Raw genomic sequence first — 17423 nt, forward strand, 5'->3', positions numbered from 1 at the left:
TAAAAGCCTCTCCTAAATGCAAAAATGTCTTACCTGCGGTTAGAAGTCATCGTTGTATCACTGAATGCAGAGGGCAGATTCTTCATGGGTTAATTGAAACTCAGTTTAGGAAATGTCTTCATCTTCTATCTTTTCATAGAGACTTTTTTGGAGTGTCCTCCTCTTTTCTTAAAAAAATAGTGTTGAGAGAGTAATTGATACATTTTGTGGAAAAAAAAAGATAAATCAAATAGACAAACAGAGAGACATAAAACCAGAAAAAGATGCTGTTCCGTGAGGGTGAATAAATACTGATAGAAATTTTACTTTTGGATTAACTATCCCTTTAAGTATTACACTGCAGTGCAGCTACATTAAATATAGGGGAGAGCCCCAAACACTCCAAGCTGCAGACAATGCGTCCCTGAGACAGGCAACCCAGAGAGAGAGGGAGCTGCTCTGTGAAGGCACCGCTCCTTCCCCCAGTGAAGGGCTGGGCGGAGAATCCTTTGTTCAAGTTTGTTTTTGTTCCGCCACTGGTCTCACAGCCAGTGGTACCCAAAACCTCAGCAAAAGAGCCATTTTCTCAGTCTCTGGGTTACAAGAAGTCTGGGCTGACAGTCGCAATGCCTTGCCTCTCTCACTCCTCTCTTTTGCCAGCAGGCAGGATGATGCATTTTGAGGACGCAATGCCTTCTCACGCAACACCCGGCCGCCCCGTTAAGTGCAAATACACTCACGCCCCCCTCGGAACGCAGTGCCTTCCGAGGCGGGCCCCTGGGCACCACAGCGGGTACATCTGTTGTCCATTGGTCCCCCTTGCACAGAGTCTGCAAGCCTGGCTAGCTCTTACCAGCCCGTCTCACTGGGTCTTTCGGACGATTAGACTCGGCGATGCGATTCAGTTCGCCCAGCGTACAGCCAGATTCAGCAGCGTCTGGGTTACCTCAGTGGCAGACAAGGATGTTCCTGTCCTGTGTGTGGAGATTGCAGTCCTATTGGCAAAGGACGAGATAGAGCCAATCCCTCCAGCCTACATGAAGTCAGGGTTTTACAAGCCCATACTTCATAGTGCCCAAGAAAGGCGGTGAGTTACAACGATCTAAGATCTGAGAGTCTTGAACCGGGCCTTTCACAAGCTCCTGTTCAAGATTCTGACATAAAAGCAGATCCTCACGTGCGTTCGCAGTCAAGATTGGTTTGCAGTGATCGACCTGAAGGATGCCTACTTTCATGTCTTGATTCTGCCTCAACACAGTCCATTCCTGCGCTTTGCATTCGAGGGTAGGGCATTTTAGTAAAAAGTCCTCACCTCTGGCTTATCCCTGTCCCCCGCGTCTTTACGAAGGTCGTGGAGTTCCCCTGTTTCCCTGCATTGTTCCCCTGATAGAATGTGGTGTTCGCATCCTCAACTATTTCAATTCAATTCAATATATTTATTGCCATGTCAACAAGTTGATAGGAATTTGTCTTGGTACAACTCTCAGATGTAAATAACCTAAAAGACAAACATCATAAATACAAAAAAACAGACAATGTTCAGCAACAATATCCAGCAAACAGTAGGACATTAGACCAAAACCCCGCAGAAAAAAGACAATACCCCCCGGCAGAGAAAGTGCAAAGTGCATACAGTTGATAAAGTGCTGCTACCAGTCAGTGCAAGTTCAGATGTCTGATAGCCAGAGGGTAAGTGCTGTCTCTGAACCGTGATGTGGAAGTCTTAATGCTCCTATATCTTCTTCCTGATGGAAGGAGATTAAAGAGATGGTGAGCAGGGTGAGAGTGGTCCGCTATGATGTTTTTAGCCTTTCTGATTATTCTGGTGGAGAACAGTGAAGAAAGTGAAGGGAGACTACAGCCTATAATTTTTTATGCTCTGCGTACTACTCTTTCCATCCTAGTTTTGTCCTGAGCGGTTGTGTGACCGAACCAGACAAGCATGGAAAAAGTGAGCACGCTTTCAATAGTTGACCTATAAAAGTGGGTCATGGCAACTCGACTGACTCTAAACTTTTTGAGCTGCTGCAGAAAGTGGAGTCGCTGGTGAGCTTTACTGATCTTAAAATTTGTGTTGAGCTCCCATGATAAGAATTCCTGGATTGTGGTCCCCAGGAACTGGAAGGAAGTGACCCTCTCCACCTCCACCCCATTAATGGAGAGCGTAGGGAGGGGACATGGGGTCCTTCTAAAATCCACAACCAGTTCCTTGGTTTTTGAGATGTTAAGAATCAAGTTATAGCTTTCGCCAGCCCCTCCACTTCTCTGCGGTAGTCAGACTAATCTCCGTTAGTAATAAGACCAACTACAGAGGTATCGTCAGCAAACTTAAACAAGAAAACTGGGCAAGTGATTTCCGCTATCAAAATGACAGTAGAAGTCATTAAGCCTCCCAGGAAGAGAGGGGTCACTAACTGGAGCATGGTGTTTGATCTTATAATCAGTAATGTCCTGCAGCCCACGCCAGACACCTTTGATGTCATTTGCATATAGTTTATTTTCAAGCTTAGCTTTATAGGAAGCCTTGGATTTCAACACAGCTCGCTGAAATTCATATTTCAGTAATTTGTATTGTACCATATCACCACTCTTAAAAGCAGCCTGTTTTTCCTTACATAGCACTCTCACTACATTATTGAACCAAGGCTTACTGTTATTAAAGACATGAACAGCTCTTGTAGGAATACAAACACTCTCACAGAATTGAATATAGGATGTGACGGTATCAGTAAAGATGTTAATATCCTGACCATCAGACCAAAAATTACTCCATACCGTGGAGTCTAAGCAGTCCTGTAATGTATCTATGGCTTGTGGGGACCATTTCCTAAAAAGTTTGACAGTTGGTTTTGCCACTTTAAGTTTCTGCCGATATTTTGGTATAAGAAAAATAGTGTTGTGGTCGGACTCACCCAAGGGGGCCCTGGCTACAGCATGATATGCCTCAGGAATAAGAGAATAGCATTGATCCAGTGTTTTATCCTTCCTGGTAGCGATCTGGATTTGGGGTTTGTATCTGGGGAGTGTCTTCCTCAAGGAGACATGGTTGAAATCACCCAGCACAAACATGGCAGCGTCGGGATTGTTGTTTTCAACCTCCGTGATATTATCCACAAGTTGCTGCAGAGCAGCCAGAGCAGAGGCGTCCGGGGGTATATAAATAACCATCAGGACAACAGAAGAAAACTCTCGAGGCAAGTAGAATGGCTTACACATCACAGTGAGAGACTCCAACTCTGGAGAGCAGGTTTGTGACAAGTTTTTGCAGTCCGAACACCAGTTGCTATTGATGTAGCAGCCAACCCCACCTCCACATAGTTTTTGTGGGCACGCAGTGCAGTCTGCACGGTGTAGAGAAAAGCCGGCTAGTTGTAACATGGAGTGCGGGAAACTTTCAGCCAACCAGGTCTCAGACAGGCAGATAGGGGCGGCGTCCCTGAAGTCTCTCTGTGTACGAATGAGCATGGAAAGTTCATCCATTTTGTTTGCTAGGGAGCGGACATTGGAAAGAATCAGGCTAGGTAGAGCTGGGCGGTAGATGCAACGCCTAAGCCGGACAAGAGCGCCACCCCTCACACCCCGCTTCCGAGTCCTCCAGCATTGTTTAAGCCGCTCCTTATGAAGTTGGCAATCCGGCGGTAGATCGGGCAGGAAAAGGGGCATGCTGTCCCGAATATGAAGTAATGCAGATCTGTCATACTGAACAATACCAAGGCTGGGTTCTAGGAACGTGCAGGACAACACCAAACAAACAACCAAAACAGAGAGTAGTACCAAGTCGCCATTGAGCGGCGCCATCTTGATATCACCTTGATGGCTCATACTGGCCCAGTCGCGAGATCAGTCACGCAAACATGGTCATGGTGCTCTCCCAACTAAGCCATCTGGTGCTTATGGTCAACTGGGAAAAGAGCAAACTCTCCCCCATGCAGAGAATCTCTTTTCTTGGTATGGAGTTGGACTCGGTCGCCATGACTTGTGCATCTTACGGACGAGCGTGCTCAGTTGGTGCTGAACTGCCTGAATACATTCAGGGGAAGGACAGTGATTCCACTGAAAATGTTTCAGAGGCTCCTGGGGCATCTGGCATTCGCAGCCGAAGTCACGCCGCTCGATTGATTCATATGAGACTGCTTCAACGCTGGCTTCAGGACCGAGTCCTGTGATGGGGCATGGCACCGTGAACTGATCAAGTTTCATGTTTCAAGTGTGTTTTTATTTATATAGCAAATTTAACCCCCTGAGGTCTACGGTATCGCCGGCGATACCAGCTCGCTTTTTTTTTATCAATGTAAAAGAAACTCATAAATACTCTGTTGACTTTGATTTTCCATAGGAGTTTCATACATCAATCGATTCTGTTAAATGTGTATTATTTTTGTGTATACTCACAATAAAAACAAAGTGTTGTGCTTTTTGCCAAATAAAGAAAAATAAACACGAAGCGAGTTCTGCCTTCTCTCTGCCAGTGAAGTCCATTCTGAAACGCGTCCGAAAATGAACAATAACTCAGCGAATCCTCAGTCAAACAGGCATACAGACACACAGGCATGAAGCTTGAATTCTCTTCTTTTAAATGAAGTAATTTATATAAAAAACAAATATTCTCCTCTTGTGAAATCTGTATTAAAAGAGAGCGATTCCAGTCCAGCTCATCTCATCTCATTACGTTTTAATCGGCCCCGCCCACGGAGAGCGCGCGCTATTCAAACGCAAATGACTGAGACGATCCCATACAAACTGTGAACGCCCACATATCAGCTCGAGAAAACACATCAAGTTTATTCAGATAAGTGTAGTTGTCTACACTGTCTCGCAGCGCTGTGAGGAATAATAATAATGGAAAACTTACCTCAGAAGTGCTGGTATTTCGAGGAGCAACGGATGGAATAATGTAGTAAGTTTTTTTTTTCATTCTCAAGTAAATCGCGTTTCTGTGTGAATGAATGAACGCAGAGATGCGCTGTTTACCACAACTCGCAAAAAAGACGGTTTAAATTTGAATTGCGTTTCTGTGTGTGAATGAATGATCTGCTTTTAGCAAACTATTTTGCTATACTGAGTAAAATCGATTGAAATATGTTGAAATAAAATGTATTTGTATAAGCAACGTATTAAACTGCAAATTAACATTTATATTCCTTATAATAAAAACGAAAGACCTATTTTACAGACAAATGAAAGACAACATTTCGTTGATTAGTTTTGGATAGATTACACATTTTTACTGTAAAATATCTGCCACCTCAAATAAGCTTTTGTTTGCCAATTTTTGCTAATATGTTAAATATAGTATGTTTTGTCAATGTAGGCTATATTCGAAGTAATGAATCCTTAACTTTGAAATATGTATGATAAAATGTATACTTTAGTTTTTACAAAGAAAGATTACACTTCAATTGTTGTTGTAATTGTAACCTTTTTAATAAAAAAATATATATTTACAAGGTAAACAAATTTTAAAAGGTAAATATAAGCATTTTCTTTCAATAATTTTTATTGTGTTTTATTATTGACAAATTTGGGGAGAGGATACATATTCCAAAACTGAAAATACAGTATGAGAATTAACTGCACAATTAATAGACATGTTTTCCTTGGATATTATACAATTTGCAAGCAAAATTTGTGAAAATAAATAAATAAAAATTGACATGCTTCCAACTGTGAACCAATTTGGTAGAATATATATATATATATATATATACATATATATATATATATATATATACATATATATATACTGTATATATATTGCTCTTGCATTCTTTCTTGTGGCTATAGGTGACACACCTGAATGAATGGCTCATTAAGTATGCGGGCCCCATTGTCTCCTCAGGTGTGAACCACTACATATGCATGATGCTGTTGAATCGTTGACGCCCCTTGCGCATATTGCCTTTACAAACAAAAAGTGTTTTACAAGATTTAAATCAATGTATTGTGTTATGTGAATGATAAGGGCAGGATGATTTTCACATCATTTTGAAGAAAAAACTCTAGGCAAAGACATCAATTAGTCAAAAGTCTTATTGACACGTATTTAGTATGTGTTTTGTGGCCTTATTTCAGAAACTTTAGTTTTTAGTTTTTTCAATAACCATGCATAAACATTATTCTCTCAAAAATACAAACATGTACATGCATGTTGCTCACATATTATGGTAGCCCTGTTTGTGCTAAATAGAGTGTAATTATACCTTTGCCATTAATATGTTTTTAAGCAACTGAAAAAAGCACAAAGGTCAGGGCATGTCAGAACATCTCAAGGACACCAAAAACCCCTCAGACCTCAGAGGGTTAAAAACAGCAAACATGGCTGACCAAAGTGCTGAACAAAACACAAGATAAAGAGACAAGGGCAAACAACACATTCATGACAGAAGTTCATAATGAATTAAAACCTAAAGAAAAAAAGTAGGTTTTAAGAGAAGATTTAAAAACATTTAAAGACTGTGCCGATCTGATGTAAACCGGAAGGCTGTTCCACAGCCTAGGGCCAGCAATAACAAAGGCTCTATTCTCTATGCTTTAATCGTGATCTGGGGACAGATAAAAGTCTCTTATCACCAGACCTCAAATTTCGTGGGGGATTGTATGGACAGAGTAGCTCAGACAAATAGCTCTGTGCCAGATTATTTAAGGATTAAAAAAAAGAAAAATAATTTTAAACCCAATTCTAAAATGCACAGGTAGCGAATGCAGTGATTTCAAAATTGGAGAAACGTGATAAAATTTACGTTTTCTTTTGAGGAACTTTGCAGTTGCATTTTGTACTAATTGGAGACGAGCAATAGGTATTTGGACATGCCATAGTAAAGAGAGTTGCAATAATTCAAACGAGATGTAATGAGCGCATGGATAGCAATCTCTAAGGTTTTCTCAGAGAGAGAGGATTTAATCTTAGAGAGAAGAAGTAGCTGGAAAAAACAAGAACTAATCACAACATTTATTTGTTTTTCAAATTTGAGGTTCTGATCCAAGAATACAGTAAAGGAGCAAGGTAATCCAGGTCAATGTTATTGCTCTTAAATTTTTCATGGAGGCCAAAGACTATAACCTTGGTTTTAGATTCATTCAGAAATAAGACATTTTGAGAAAACCACATTTTCACTTCATTTAGGCATGCAAAAAGAGATTTCAGAGCAGCATGTTTGTTGCGTTTCAGAGGTAAAGCAATTTCGGTATCATCTGCATAGCAGTGAAATGATACTACATGCTTTCTGAAAAGGGAGTCCAGAGGAAGTAAATACAGAGAAAAAAGAATGGGTGCGAGAATTGAACCCTTTGGCACTCCACGGGGGAGTTGAACAGGCGAGGAAGAAAAATAACCCAGTCTAACAAAGAAACTTCTATTCGTAAAATATGATTAGGACAGTTACCTGGATACACACAAAACATTCTAGTCGGGATAAGAGAGTTTTATAATCAACTGTATCAACAAAAAAAACTGATGGGCAAATCACTCCGTTCTATCGCCAAACTGCCCTGTAGCTTAATCGTGCCTACGCTTTGAAGTGGAACCACTTCGTTGATTGCTGTTCTTTTCATGGAAAGGACCCCTGTAGATGCCCCATCAATGTCGTTCTTTCCTTTCTGCAAGATGGGTTGGATGGTAAGTCTCTAGGGAAACACAACTTGGTAGTCAGGTTCCTGAGAGGTGCCAGGAGGTTAAATCCTCCTCGGCCACATCTCATCCCCTCTTGGGACCTCTCTGTGGTCCTGACGGCCTTACAGAGAGTACCCCCATTGAACCTTTGCAGTCAGTGGAGATTAAAATCCTGTCCCTTCTGTTAAGAGGGTGGGGGACCTGCAGGTGTTTTCGGTCGACAAAGCGTGCCTGGAATTTGGGCTGGGCGACTCTCATGTCATCCTGAGCTCCCGGCCTGGGTATGTACCCAAAGTTCCCACCACTCCTTTCAGAGACCAGGTGGTAAACTTGCAAGCGCTGCCCCTGGAAGCGGCAGACCCAGCCCTTGCGTTGCTGTGTGTCCCGTTCACGTCCTGCGTTTGTACGTGGACTGCACTCAAAGTTTCAGGACTGCTATGACTGCTGTGGAGGTCAGCAGAAGGTAAATGCTGTCTCCAAACAGAGGTTAGCCCAATGGATAGTGGATGCCATTCTCTTTGCATATCCATCCCAAGAGATTGCTCCCTCGGAGTAAGAGCTCACTCAACATGCAGTGTTGCTTCCTCCTGGGCATTGCAGCACCTCCCAGCACCTCTCTGGCAGACATATGCAGAGCTGTGGGCTGGGCACCCTACACATTCGCCAGATTTTATAATCTCAGAGTGGAACCGGTGTCCTTCCATGTGCGATCTACAAGTAGATAGCCACAGGTCCCACTTGCAGCGCCATTCCCCTCCAAGTGTGGGATGCAATGCAACTTTCTCCTCAGTTGAGTTTCCCAAATGGCGAACCCTGTTGAATTTCCTCCAGCATCCTCGGCAGTCAGGTGTTGTGGATACATCAGACGCCAGGTCTAGCACTCATGTGTATACCCAGTCGGTCAGCCCCTGTACTAGACTAGATGACCATTCCCCTCCTTAGGTGATCCCAGTTGACAAGCCTGTGTCTTCCCCTCTGGCTGTAAGGCTGAAATTGGAACTTCGGTGATTTACAAATCTCTGTGCTTAAGTCTGTCTGCTTCCCTGCCCCAGTGGTGCCAGCTGGCTTACTCAGAGCCCTGGAAGGAGTCAGTAGATGTGGCATCTTCCATAGGGATCCCAATTCATCAGTCACTGACAATTAACGTCAAACGTGATGTCGAACGGAGACATTAATTCCCCTCGCCACAACTCCTGTACCACTGCTGACAGCCAGGACCCGGTCTTGGCTCCTCAGTGAAAACTTAATGCGAGTATTGCACGCACACCCTTATATACCCGGAAGTGGGTGTGCGATTTGCGATGCAAATCTCACTAGACAACGTGCAATTGGCTTGTTCTGTTACCACTAGAAGGTGATTGGCCTCTCAGGCGAGATCCCAATTCGTCAGTCACTGACGATTAATGTCTCTGTTCCCTCCTTAAGGGAATGGGGGTTACATTAGTAACCTAGATGTTTGTTACAGCTGGCTCATATACTACAACTTAAAAAAGCCAAACAACAAATTCAACAATAAATTGTAAATTAAATAATAAATACCAATTTATTTACAAAACACGCGCATGTGATTACCAAATAAGCATAATTTCTGACTCTAAAAATAGGAGAAAAATAAATATAACTGAGAAGAATGGGAGAGAAGTGAGAGAAAGCTCACTCGAAGGCACACAGGTCTTTATACTAACACCGTATCAGAGGGTTAATTATGAATTAAATGCACCTGTTGGCCAACTAACGTCTGCACTGTTTAGCAGAACCAATGTTCCCTATCGTCCGGTCACTACGACGTACGTCGTGGTGAACGACGAATAGGAATCTCGCTAGAGAGGCCAATCTACTTCGAGTGAAACTAAAACAAGCCAATACACATTGGCGTGCAATCATTTGTATCAGCTGCGCAGCCTCGCAGCGCGGGTATTTAACGAGCAGCTGATGCGATTGCACTTCAGCTTTTTGCTTCGGAGCCAAGCACTTCGATGCGTCTTCTGAGAGTGGAAGGAAACGAGCCTTTTGGATCTCTCTTTCGGTGCGGGTGTCACAACACGGCAGCGGGGACAGTCTTCTTTTTCTTCTTTGTGTGTTTGTCTTTCTGTGGTTTGTCACGGTAAACTGAGCAAACAAAAAAGGCTGTTTTCTACAGCTGGTAAGGTGCGCCGCGAGCGCTCAAAGGCTGTTATTACAGCTGGTAAGACAGCGAGAAGAGAGAGAGCGCACAGACGGGTGCACATTCCCGTTTGTGTTCGCAGTGTCTGTTCCCCCTGTGTGTTTCAGCACCAGTGAGAGCAGTCCCTAAAAGAGCTTACACAGATAGAGAGCGTCTTTTTCAAGTGAGAAAAAATGACTTTCTATCTGTGTGTTTCTGGATGCGGTCGTTACCTGGGCTCACAGGATGGTCACAAACGCTGCCTCGTGTGTCTGGGCATTAAACACGCTGAGGCAGCGTTTGTGGATGAGTCATGTACCCATTGTGGGAAGATGACCATCGCGGAGCTGCGGTCGAGACTCACGTTCCTGCAAAGGGGCGGAGTCCCCGTGCCGCTGCCTCGATCCAATCCTCCTCAGAGGGTTGCTTCGGGCAGTGACGTGGGTGACCTGAGGATCACGGTGAGCGCGTCTCCTTCGGGGAACCAACCCCCTAGGAGCCCTCACCCCTCTCATGCTCCGCAGCCAGTTGAGCCCCCATTGGAGAAAGCTGGACCATCCTCGCGGTGTGTACCGGATGTCTCCTTTGGGGCTCCCTGTGAGGATCAGATGTCGATCGCGGCATCGGAGGGTGGGTCAGATGTCTCTGCGGATGACGACTCAGCGCCGTTACCTCCTTCGGGTGTGTCAACGATGCCTGAGACGGACCCGGAGATGATGGCCATGCTTTCCCGGGCCGCCAACGGGGTCGGGCTCGTGTGGAATCCTCCACCGTGTCCCGAACCCTCGAGGTTGGACGATTGGTATCTCGGGGTGGCGCGCGCTGGTTCTCAGCAACCCACCCCGGTGCCTTTCTTCCCGGAAGTGCATGAGGAGCTTACGGGGGCGTGGACGGCACCTTTCACTCCATCTAAACGGCGCCGTGGAGCCAGTCGCAGGCGGGCCGCCCCGCCCGTCCAGGACCCCGCTAAGAAGGGCGGCAAAGCCAGGAGCAAGCGGCCCTAGGACGGGCGACCCAGAGATGGCAGGGACTGCTCTCCAGGAGACGATGACCGCATCGCTCCATCCCCCGGAAGAGGGCCGGGTGGAAAATCCTTGTTTTCCTTTTGTTTTTGTTCTGCCGCTGGCCTCAAAACCAGCGGTACCCAAATTTTCAATAAAAGAGCAGTTTCTTACATCTCTGGGTCCGAAGAGGGCCCGGAGAGCAGTGGGGGGAGAGAATCCTCACCACTCTCATCCGCCTCTTCTATCGCCAGCAGGCAGCAGTGTGCAGTTCGAGGACGCAACCAAGCCGCCTCCTGCACCTCCGGCCTCGTGGAATCAGGTAAGTGTTGCACAGCACACTCAGACTCCGCTACGGGCTGCCTCCCAGAGAGAGCCTCCCGAGTCGAGCCCCTGTGTTCCACCTCGCTGCCCCACTCCGGGTACGCCTACGGTCCCTTTGGTCCCGCTTGTACGGTCTCTGCGAGCCTGGTTAGCGCTCCCCAGTCCGTCTCGCTGGCTCATTCGGACCATCAGGCTCGGCTATGCGATTCAGTTCGCCCGGCGTCCCCCCAAGTTTCGGGCCATCCACTCCACTACAGTGAGAGCAGCCGATGCCCATGTCTTGCGCGCGGAGATCGCAGTCCTACTGGCAAAGGATGCGATAGAGCCGGTCCCTCCAGCCGATATGAGGTCAGGGCACTACAGTCCCTACTTCATTGTACCCAAGAAAGGAGGTGGGTTACGACCGATCTTGGACCTGCGAGTTTTGAATCGGAGCCTTCACAAGCTACCGTTCAAAATGCTTACGCAGAAACGCATTTTCGAATGCATCCGTCCCCAAGATTGGTTCGCAGCGATCGACCTGAAGGACGCGTACTTTCATGTCTCGATTCTTCCTCGACACAGGCCGTTTCTGCGCTTTGCATTCGAGGGTCGAGCATATCAGTACAAGGTCCTGCCCTTCGGGCTGGCCCTGTCCCCCCGTGTCTTCACGAAAGTCACGGAGGGGGCCCTTGTTCCCATGAGAGAACAGGGCGTTCGCATTCTCAACTATCTCGACGACTGGCTCATACTGGCACACTCTCGAGATCAGTTATGCGAACACAGGGACCTCGTGCTCAGGCACCTCAGCCAGCTGGGCCTTCAGGTCAACTGGGAGAAGAGCAAACTCGCCCCCGTGCAGAGGATCTCTTATCTCGGTATGGAGTTGGATTCGGTCGCACAGACAGCGCGCCTCACAGAGCAACGCGCTCAGTCGGTGCTGAACTGCTTGAACTCGTTCAAAGGCAGGACGGCGGTCCCACTGAAATGTTTTCAGAGGCTCCTGGGGCATATGGCAGCGGCAGCAGCGGTAACTCCGCTCGGGCTGCTCCATATGAGACCGCTTCAGCACTGGCTTCACGGCCGAGTCCCGAGATGGGCGTGGCATCACGGCACTCACCGGGTGGCAATCACACCGGCGTGCCGCCAGACCTTCAGCCCGTGGTCAGACCCCTCGTTCCTTCGGGCAGGAGTCCCCTTGGAACAGGTGTCCAGGCATGCTGTGGTATTCACAGATGCCTCTGCCACCGGCTGGGTGCCACGTACAACGGGCATGCAGTGTCAGGGGTGTGGACGGGCCCCCAACTGCACTGGCACATCAACTGCCTCGAGTTGCTAGCAGTTCGTCTCGCTCTGAGCCGCCTAAAAAGGCCACTACAGGGCAGAGACGTGCTGGTCCGTACGGACAACACTGCGACCGTTGCGTACATCAACCGTCAAGGTGGTCTACGCTCCCGTCGCATGTCGCAACTCGCCCGCCATCTCCTCCTTTGGAGACAGAAGCGTCTGAGGTCGCTTCGAGCCATGTATGTCCCCGGTGTGCTCAACCGTGTGGCCGACGAGCTATCACGAGCTGTGCTCCCGGGAGAATGGCGACTCCACCCCCAGGTGGTTCAGCTGATCTGGAGAGAGTTCGGGGAGGCTCAGGTAGACCTGTTTGCCTCCTCAGAGACCTCCCACTGCCAGCTGTTTTACTCCCTGACCGAGGGAACACTCGGCACGGACGCACTGGCTCACAGCTGGCCCCGGGGCCTCTGCAAATATGCATTTCCCCCAGTGAGCCTACTTGCACAGACCCTGTGCAAAGTCAGGGAGGACGAGGAGCAGGTCCTTCTGGTGGCTCCCTATTGGCCCACCCGGACTTGGTTCCCAGAACTCATGCTCCTCGTGACAGTCCCTCCCTGGCCCATTCCTCTGAGGAAGGATCTTCTGACTCAGAGACGGGGCACCCTATGGCACCCGTGTCCAGACCTCTGGAAACTCCATGTCTGGTCCCTAGACGGGACGCGGAGGTTCTAGGTGACTTACCCCCAGAGGTACTTAACACCATCACTTCTGCGCGAGCGCCGTCTACGAGATGTGCGTACGCCTTGAAGTGGAACCTGTTCGTCGAGTGGTGTTCCTCCCGTAGAGAGGACCCCCGAAGATGTTCGATAGGGTCAGTGCTTTCCTTCTTGCAGCAAGGGTTGGAGCGAAGGCTGTCTCCCTCCACCCTTAAAGTACATGCTGCTGCTATTTCAGCATATCATGACCACATAGATGGCAAAACAGTTGGGAAGCACGACCTGGTCGTCAGGTTCCTTAGGGGGGCGAGACGATTAAATCCTCCTCGTCCCCCCTCCATACCCTCTTGGGACCTTTCCCTGGTGCTCCGAGCACTTCAGGATGCTCCCTTTGAGCCTTTGCAGTCAGCAGACTTAAAGCTTCTCTCCTTGAAGACTTTGCTGCTGATTGCACTGGCTTCGATCAAGAGGGTAGGGGACCTGCAAGCATTTTCGGTCGACGAATAGTGCCTAGAGTTCGGGCCGGGTGACAACCATGTTGTACTGAGACCCCGGCCTGGCTATGTGCCCAAGGTTCCTACCACTCCCTTTAGAGATCAGGTAGTGAACCTGCAAGCACTGCCCCTGGAGGAGGCAGACCCAGCCCTGGCTTTGCTCTGTCCCGTTCGCGCTCTGCGTATGTACGTGGACAGAACTCAAAGCATCAGGACCTCAGACCAGCTCTTTGTCTGTTACGGAGGCCAGCAGAAGGGAAAGGCTGTCTCCAAGCAGAGGATGGCCCACTGGATAGTGGATGCCATCGCCTTGGCTTACCAAGCCCAAGGCGTGCCCTGCCCGCTCAGGTTGCATGCACACTCCACGAGAGGCGTTGCATCCTCCTGGGCGCTGGCACGTGGCTCCTCGCTAACAGATATCTGTAGAGCTGCGGGCTGGGCGACACCTAACACGTTCGCTAGATTCTATAGCCTACGTGTAGAGCCTGTGTCCTCCCGTGTTCTCACCCTAAACGGGTAGAAGCACTGTGAGTACCGGCTCTGTCGGCTTGCTGCATCCTACTGTGCATCCTTATTGCTCCAGAGTCGAACCTGTTGAGTCCTCCAACACCCTCGGCACGGACATGGCGGAGCGTCCAGTGCCAGGCCTTTATCCGCTGAATCCTTGAGATCCGGGTCTAGGCTGGGTCCCATATGTGTGACCCTACGGGGATCCCATATGTGTATATTCTCCACGGCTGCTCCTAAACGGAAGCCTGTGTCTTTCCCTTGGGCTAAGTCACCCATTATTCATATGCAGTACAACCCTCGGGTTAGTCCATATGTCTATTCCCACATAACTCTTCTTAAGAATGTGGCTCCCGCAGCGTTCCCCTCCCTCAGATCGGGCACGCTTTCCCAGTGTTATCCAATAATCTCACTGTATGGGTTATAACGGAACAACAGTGACGGATACTCTCGGTGTAAGCCTTCTCCTATCGTTCTTCCAGGCAAGAAGGTGTGGAGGCTTACACAGGGCGCTGGATGGGGTGCAGCAGCTGTGGCGCTTTGGTAGGGATTCCTATTCGTCGTTCACCACGACGTACGTCGTAGTGACCGGACGATAGGGAACGTCTCGGTTACATATGGTAACCCTCGTTCCCTGAGGGAGGGAACGGAGACGTACGTCCCGTCGCCACATCTGCTGCTACCCGCAGGGGCGTCCAGCTTTTTCAGGCTTGGCTCCTCAGCAAAAAACTGAAGTGCAATCGCATCAGCTGCTCGTTAAATACCCGCGCTGCGAGGCTGCGCAGCTGATACAAATGATTGCACGGCAATGTGTATTGGCTTGTTTTAGTTTCACTCGAAGTAGATTGGCCTCTCTAGCGAGATTCCTATTCGTCGTTCACCACGACGTACGTCTCCGTTCCCTCCCTCAGGGAACGAGGGTTACCATATGTAACCGAGACGTTATTTTTGTAACAACAACCAGCACTCGTGTAGTTTTCTCATGTTTGTGCAACAGAATCAGCAGGCATTGGTTCATTGATAATTTTTTCTGATTACTGTAAACAATAACGCCATCACAGTGCATTACAAAGTGTCATGGTAAAGACATATATTTGTTAGGGCTGTCCCCGACTATGTATTTTCATAGTCGAATCAGAATCGTCATGTCTTGCCTATAGTCGACTAATAGTCGAATCATGTGTATGGGGGTGGGGCTGGGGGCGGGGCTTTAACGTTTCAAAGCCGCGATGTACAGAAAATCACACAAAGATATAGAAGAAAATGTATAAAAACATTTTTGATCAATAAAACTAAGAAATAACATAAATAACTCCAGAAAGGCCACACTGCAGATTTGCATTTCACATGCAAATCAAATTAAATCGGCTAAATTACCTGTGCGAGCAGGCCAGCCTACAGCACAACATCGATGCACCGAAAAAATAAACAATTAATTTACTAAATTAAATTAGAACAGAATATACCTTTCTAATAAATAAAAATACAAAACGAAATAAATCAGAATCAAGTCACAGGATGAGGAGCAAATGTGTGCAAAATGCCTAAAGTGCAGGGGAACATATATTCAAAACACAAGCCACAAATAGTTAGATTAGATAACCCTGACAGATTAAGAAATAAAATAAAAATAAAGAAATTATTAAAATAACGATAGTAGCCAGAATTTTCAACTTTGTCTTTTTAACTGCAGAAACAACAATAAATGCTAAACTGGAGAGGCAGTCTTTTTAGCTAAAAATGTTCACAGCATCCAAAAATAAAATTAGAACCGGCTGAAAAGTTTTGAAATCACTTGTACCTGATCGAGAGAACAAATCCTGAACGTCTTTCACTCTGTCTGTCCGTTACTGTGCGTTCACACCGCCGGCGGCGAGAGCGTCAAAGTGGCCGGAAGCCATTCATTTTCAATGAGAGCGGCGCGGCGCGTCTTGGACGGCGAGAGCGGCGAGAGGAGTTGAAATCAAGTCAACTTTATGGTAATAAGCTATGACGCGGTTCGGCGGCAACCAGCGGCAACCAATCGGAATGTAGAAGTCCTCCGCCTGAGAGGAAAAAAATCACGCATTCTAATCTACGTCAGAGCGTCAGAGCGTCCCCGAATCTTTCTACGGCGTCGGTGGCAGGGCAGCGAGAGCGAATTTTGCCGCTCTCGCCCGGCGGCGGTGTGAACGTACAGTTAGTCTTTTCAAATTGTGCGCGCGGATAAAATACATTCTAACGTGAAACCCAGTCTATGCGTGAAACGTTGTTAACGTTGGCCGGCAGAAGTGCGATCATGGTTTTCTTTTCCTGATGCTAAATCCAGCCTTGGAGAATATCCTTTCTGATGGTGTACATCCACACTTTAGATTTTCTTATCCCAGACATTGTTAAAGATTTAAATCCTTGCCGCGAAGACGCTCCTCTGTCGGTCACGGATTGAAAGTGAAACTTAAATCTGTCACGGGTATGTTTGGATTTATTCACGCACGTTAAAAAATATTTATTAAAAGTTTCTTTCTTTGCACATTTTTATATAGGCCTACGGCATTGTCATAATAGGCTGAATATTAACGTATTGACATAAAAGCTAGTTCTATGTGAAATCAGACATTGAGCGCCCTCATATAGCCAAAGTGGCATGATCCTCGTTTCATAACACCTCTGCGAAGATTCGACCGTGAGATCGGTAGTCGAATCAGGCTCCTCCTATCGAAGCATCGAATCTTCGACTATTCGGGGTCACCCCTAATATTTGTATCTTTACTTTTTCAACTTTCTTTGTTTAGTTGACATCACAGTATCTGTATATATAAAACAATTACTCTGTGACTTTCAGTCTATAATTTTTTTTTCTAATGTTTCTCAGAGTAAGTCTGAATGCATATCAAAATAGTTTACTTAATCAAAATCATTTCCATAAAGCACTTTAACTGTCAACCATGTTGCCAATTTGTTTCTGAGCTATTACAGTTGTTGAAATATAATGTTCCAGATTTGAAATCCCATTTAAGGAAGACCAAAAAAGAAAAATAGCAGTTGATTTTATATAACTACATGGTTACATGAAGAATATGTTTTCAACTTACCCCATAATATGCGGCCGTTTAAATACCCAGTGTTAACAGGTTTAAACCTTGGAATGGCGTATTTTCTACTTTCACTTCCGTTTACTTGTGAGATGGTTTTAACTCCACCCACATGAAAAGCAAACTCTCTCGAGTGACACAGAGCATTATTACATTTTCAAGTGACTCTCAGATCTGTTGCATGCATTAAAGCTAGGGTAGGCAATGTATCAAACCTTTTTTTTTTGTTATACTGCTTGAAAGTCTCTTCACATCCTGATAGCAATCAATAATTAAAGTATTCTAAATTTAAAGTCTCAGTCAGGACCATAAT

At 46.7% G+C, this 17423-nt stretch overlaps 1 protein-coding gene across 8 annotated transcripts in view; it reads right to left on the minus strand.

Annotated features, from left to right (window-relative positions):
• The window catches only part of LOC309502702 (protein NLRC3-like), a 109356-nt gene that overhangs the window by 58112 nt on the left and 33821 nt on the right, over positions 1–17423 (minus strand). The window contains exons 1-3 of one of the 8 annotated variants that reach the window (XM_082175183.1): positions 17111–17398; positions 1633–1724; positions 34–1477 (exon numbers count right to left, since the gene is read on the minus strand). The exons of 2 other annotated variants lie outside the window; for them this stretch is intronic. In XM_082175183.1, the coding sequence (XP_082031309.1) occupies positions 34–86 (53 nt within the window). In that variant the 5' untranslated portion in view covers positions 87–1477; positions 1633–1724; positions 17111–17398. Of the gene's footprint in view, positions 1–33; positions 1878–17110; positions 17399–17423 lie in introns of those variants that run through there. 5 more of the 8 variants (XM_082175185.1, XM_082175184.1, XM_082175180.1 and 2 more) reach the window with 5 other exon arrangements.

The sequence above is a fragment of the Leuciscus leuciscus genome, assembly GCF_965113295.1.
Source record: "Leuciscus leuciscus genome assembly, chromosome: 7".
NCBI lineage: Eukaryota > Metazoa > Chordata > Actinopteri > Cypriniformes > Leuciscidae > Leuciscus > Leuciscus leuciscus.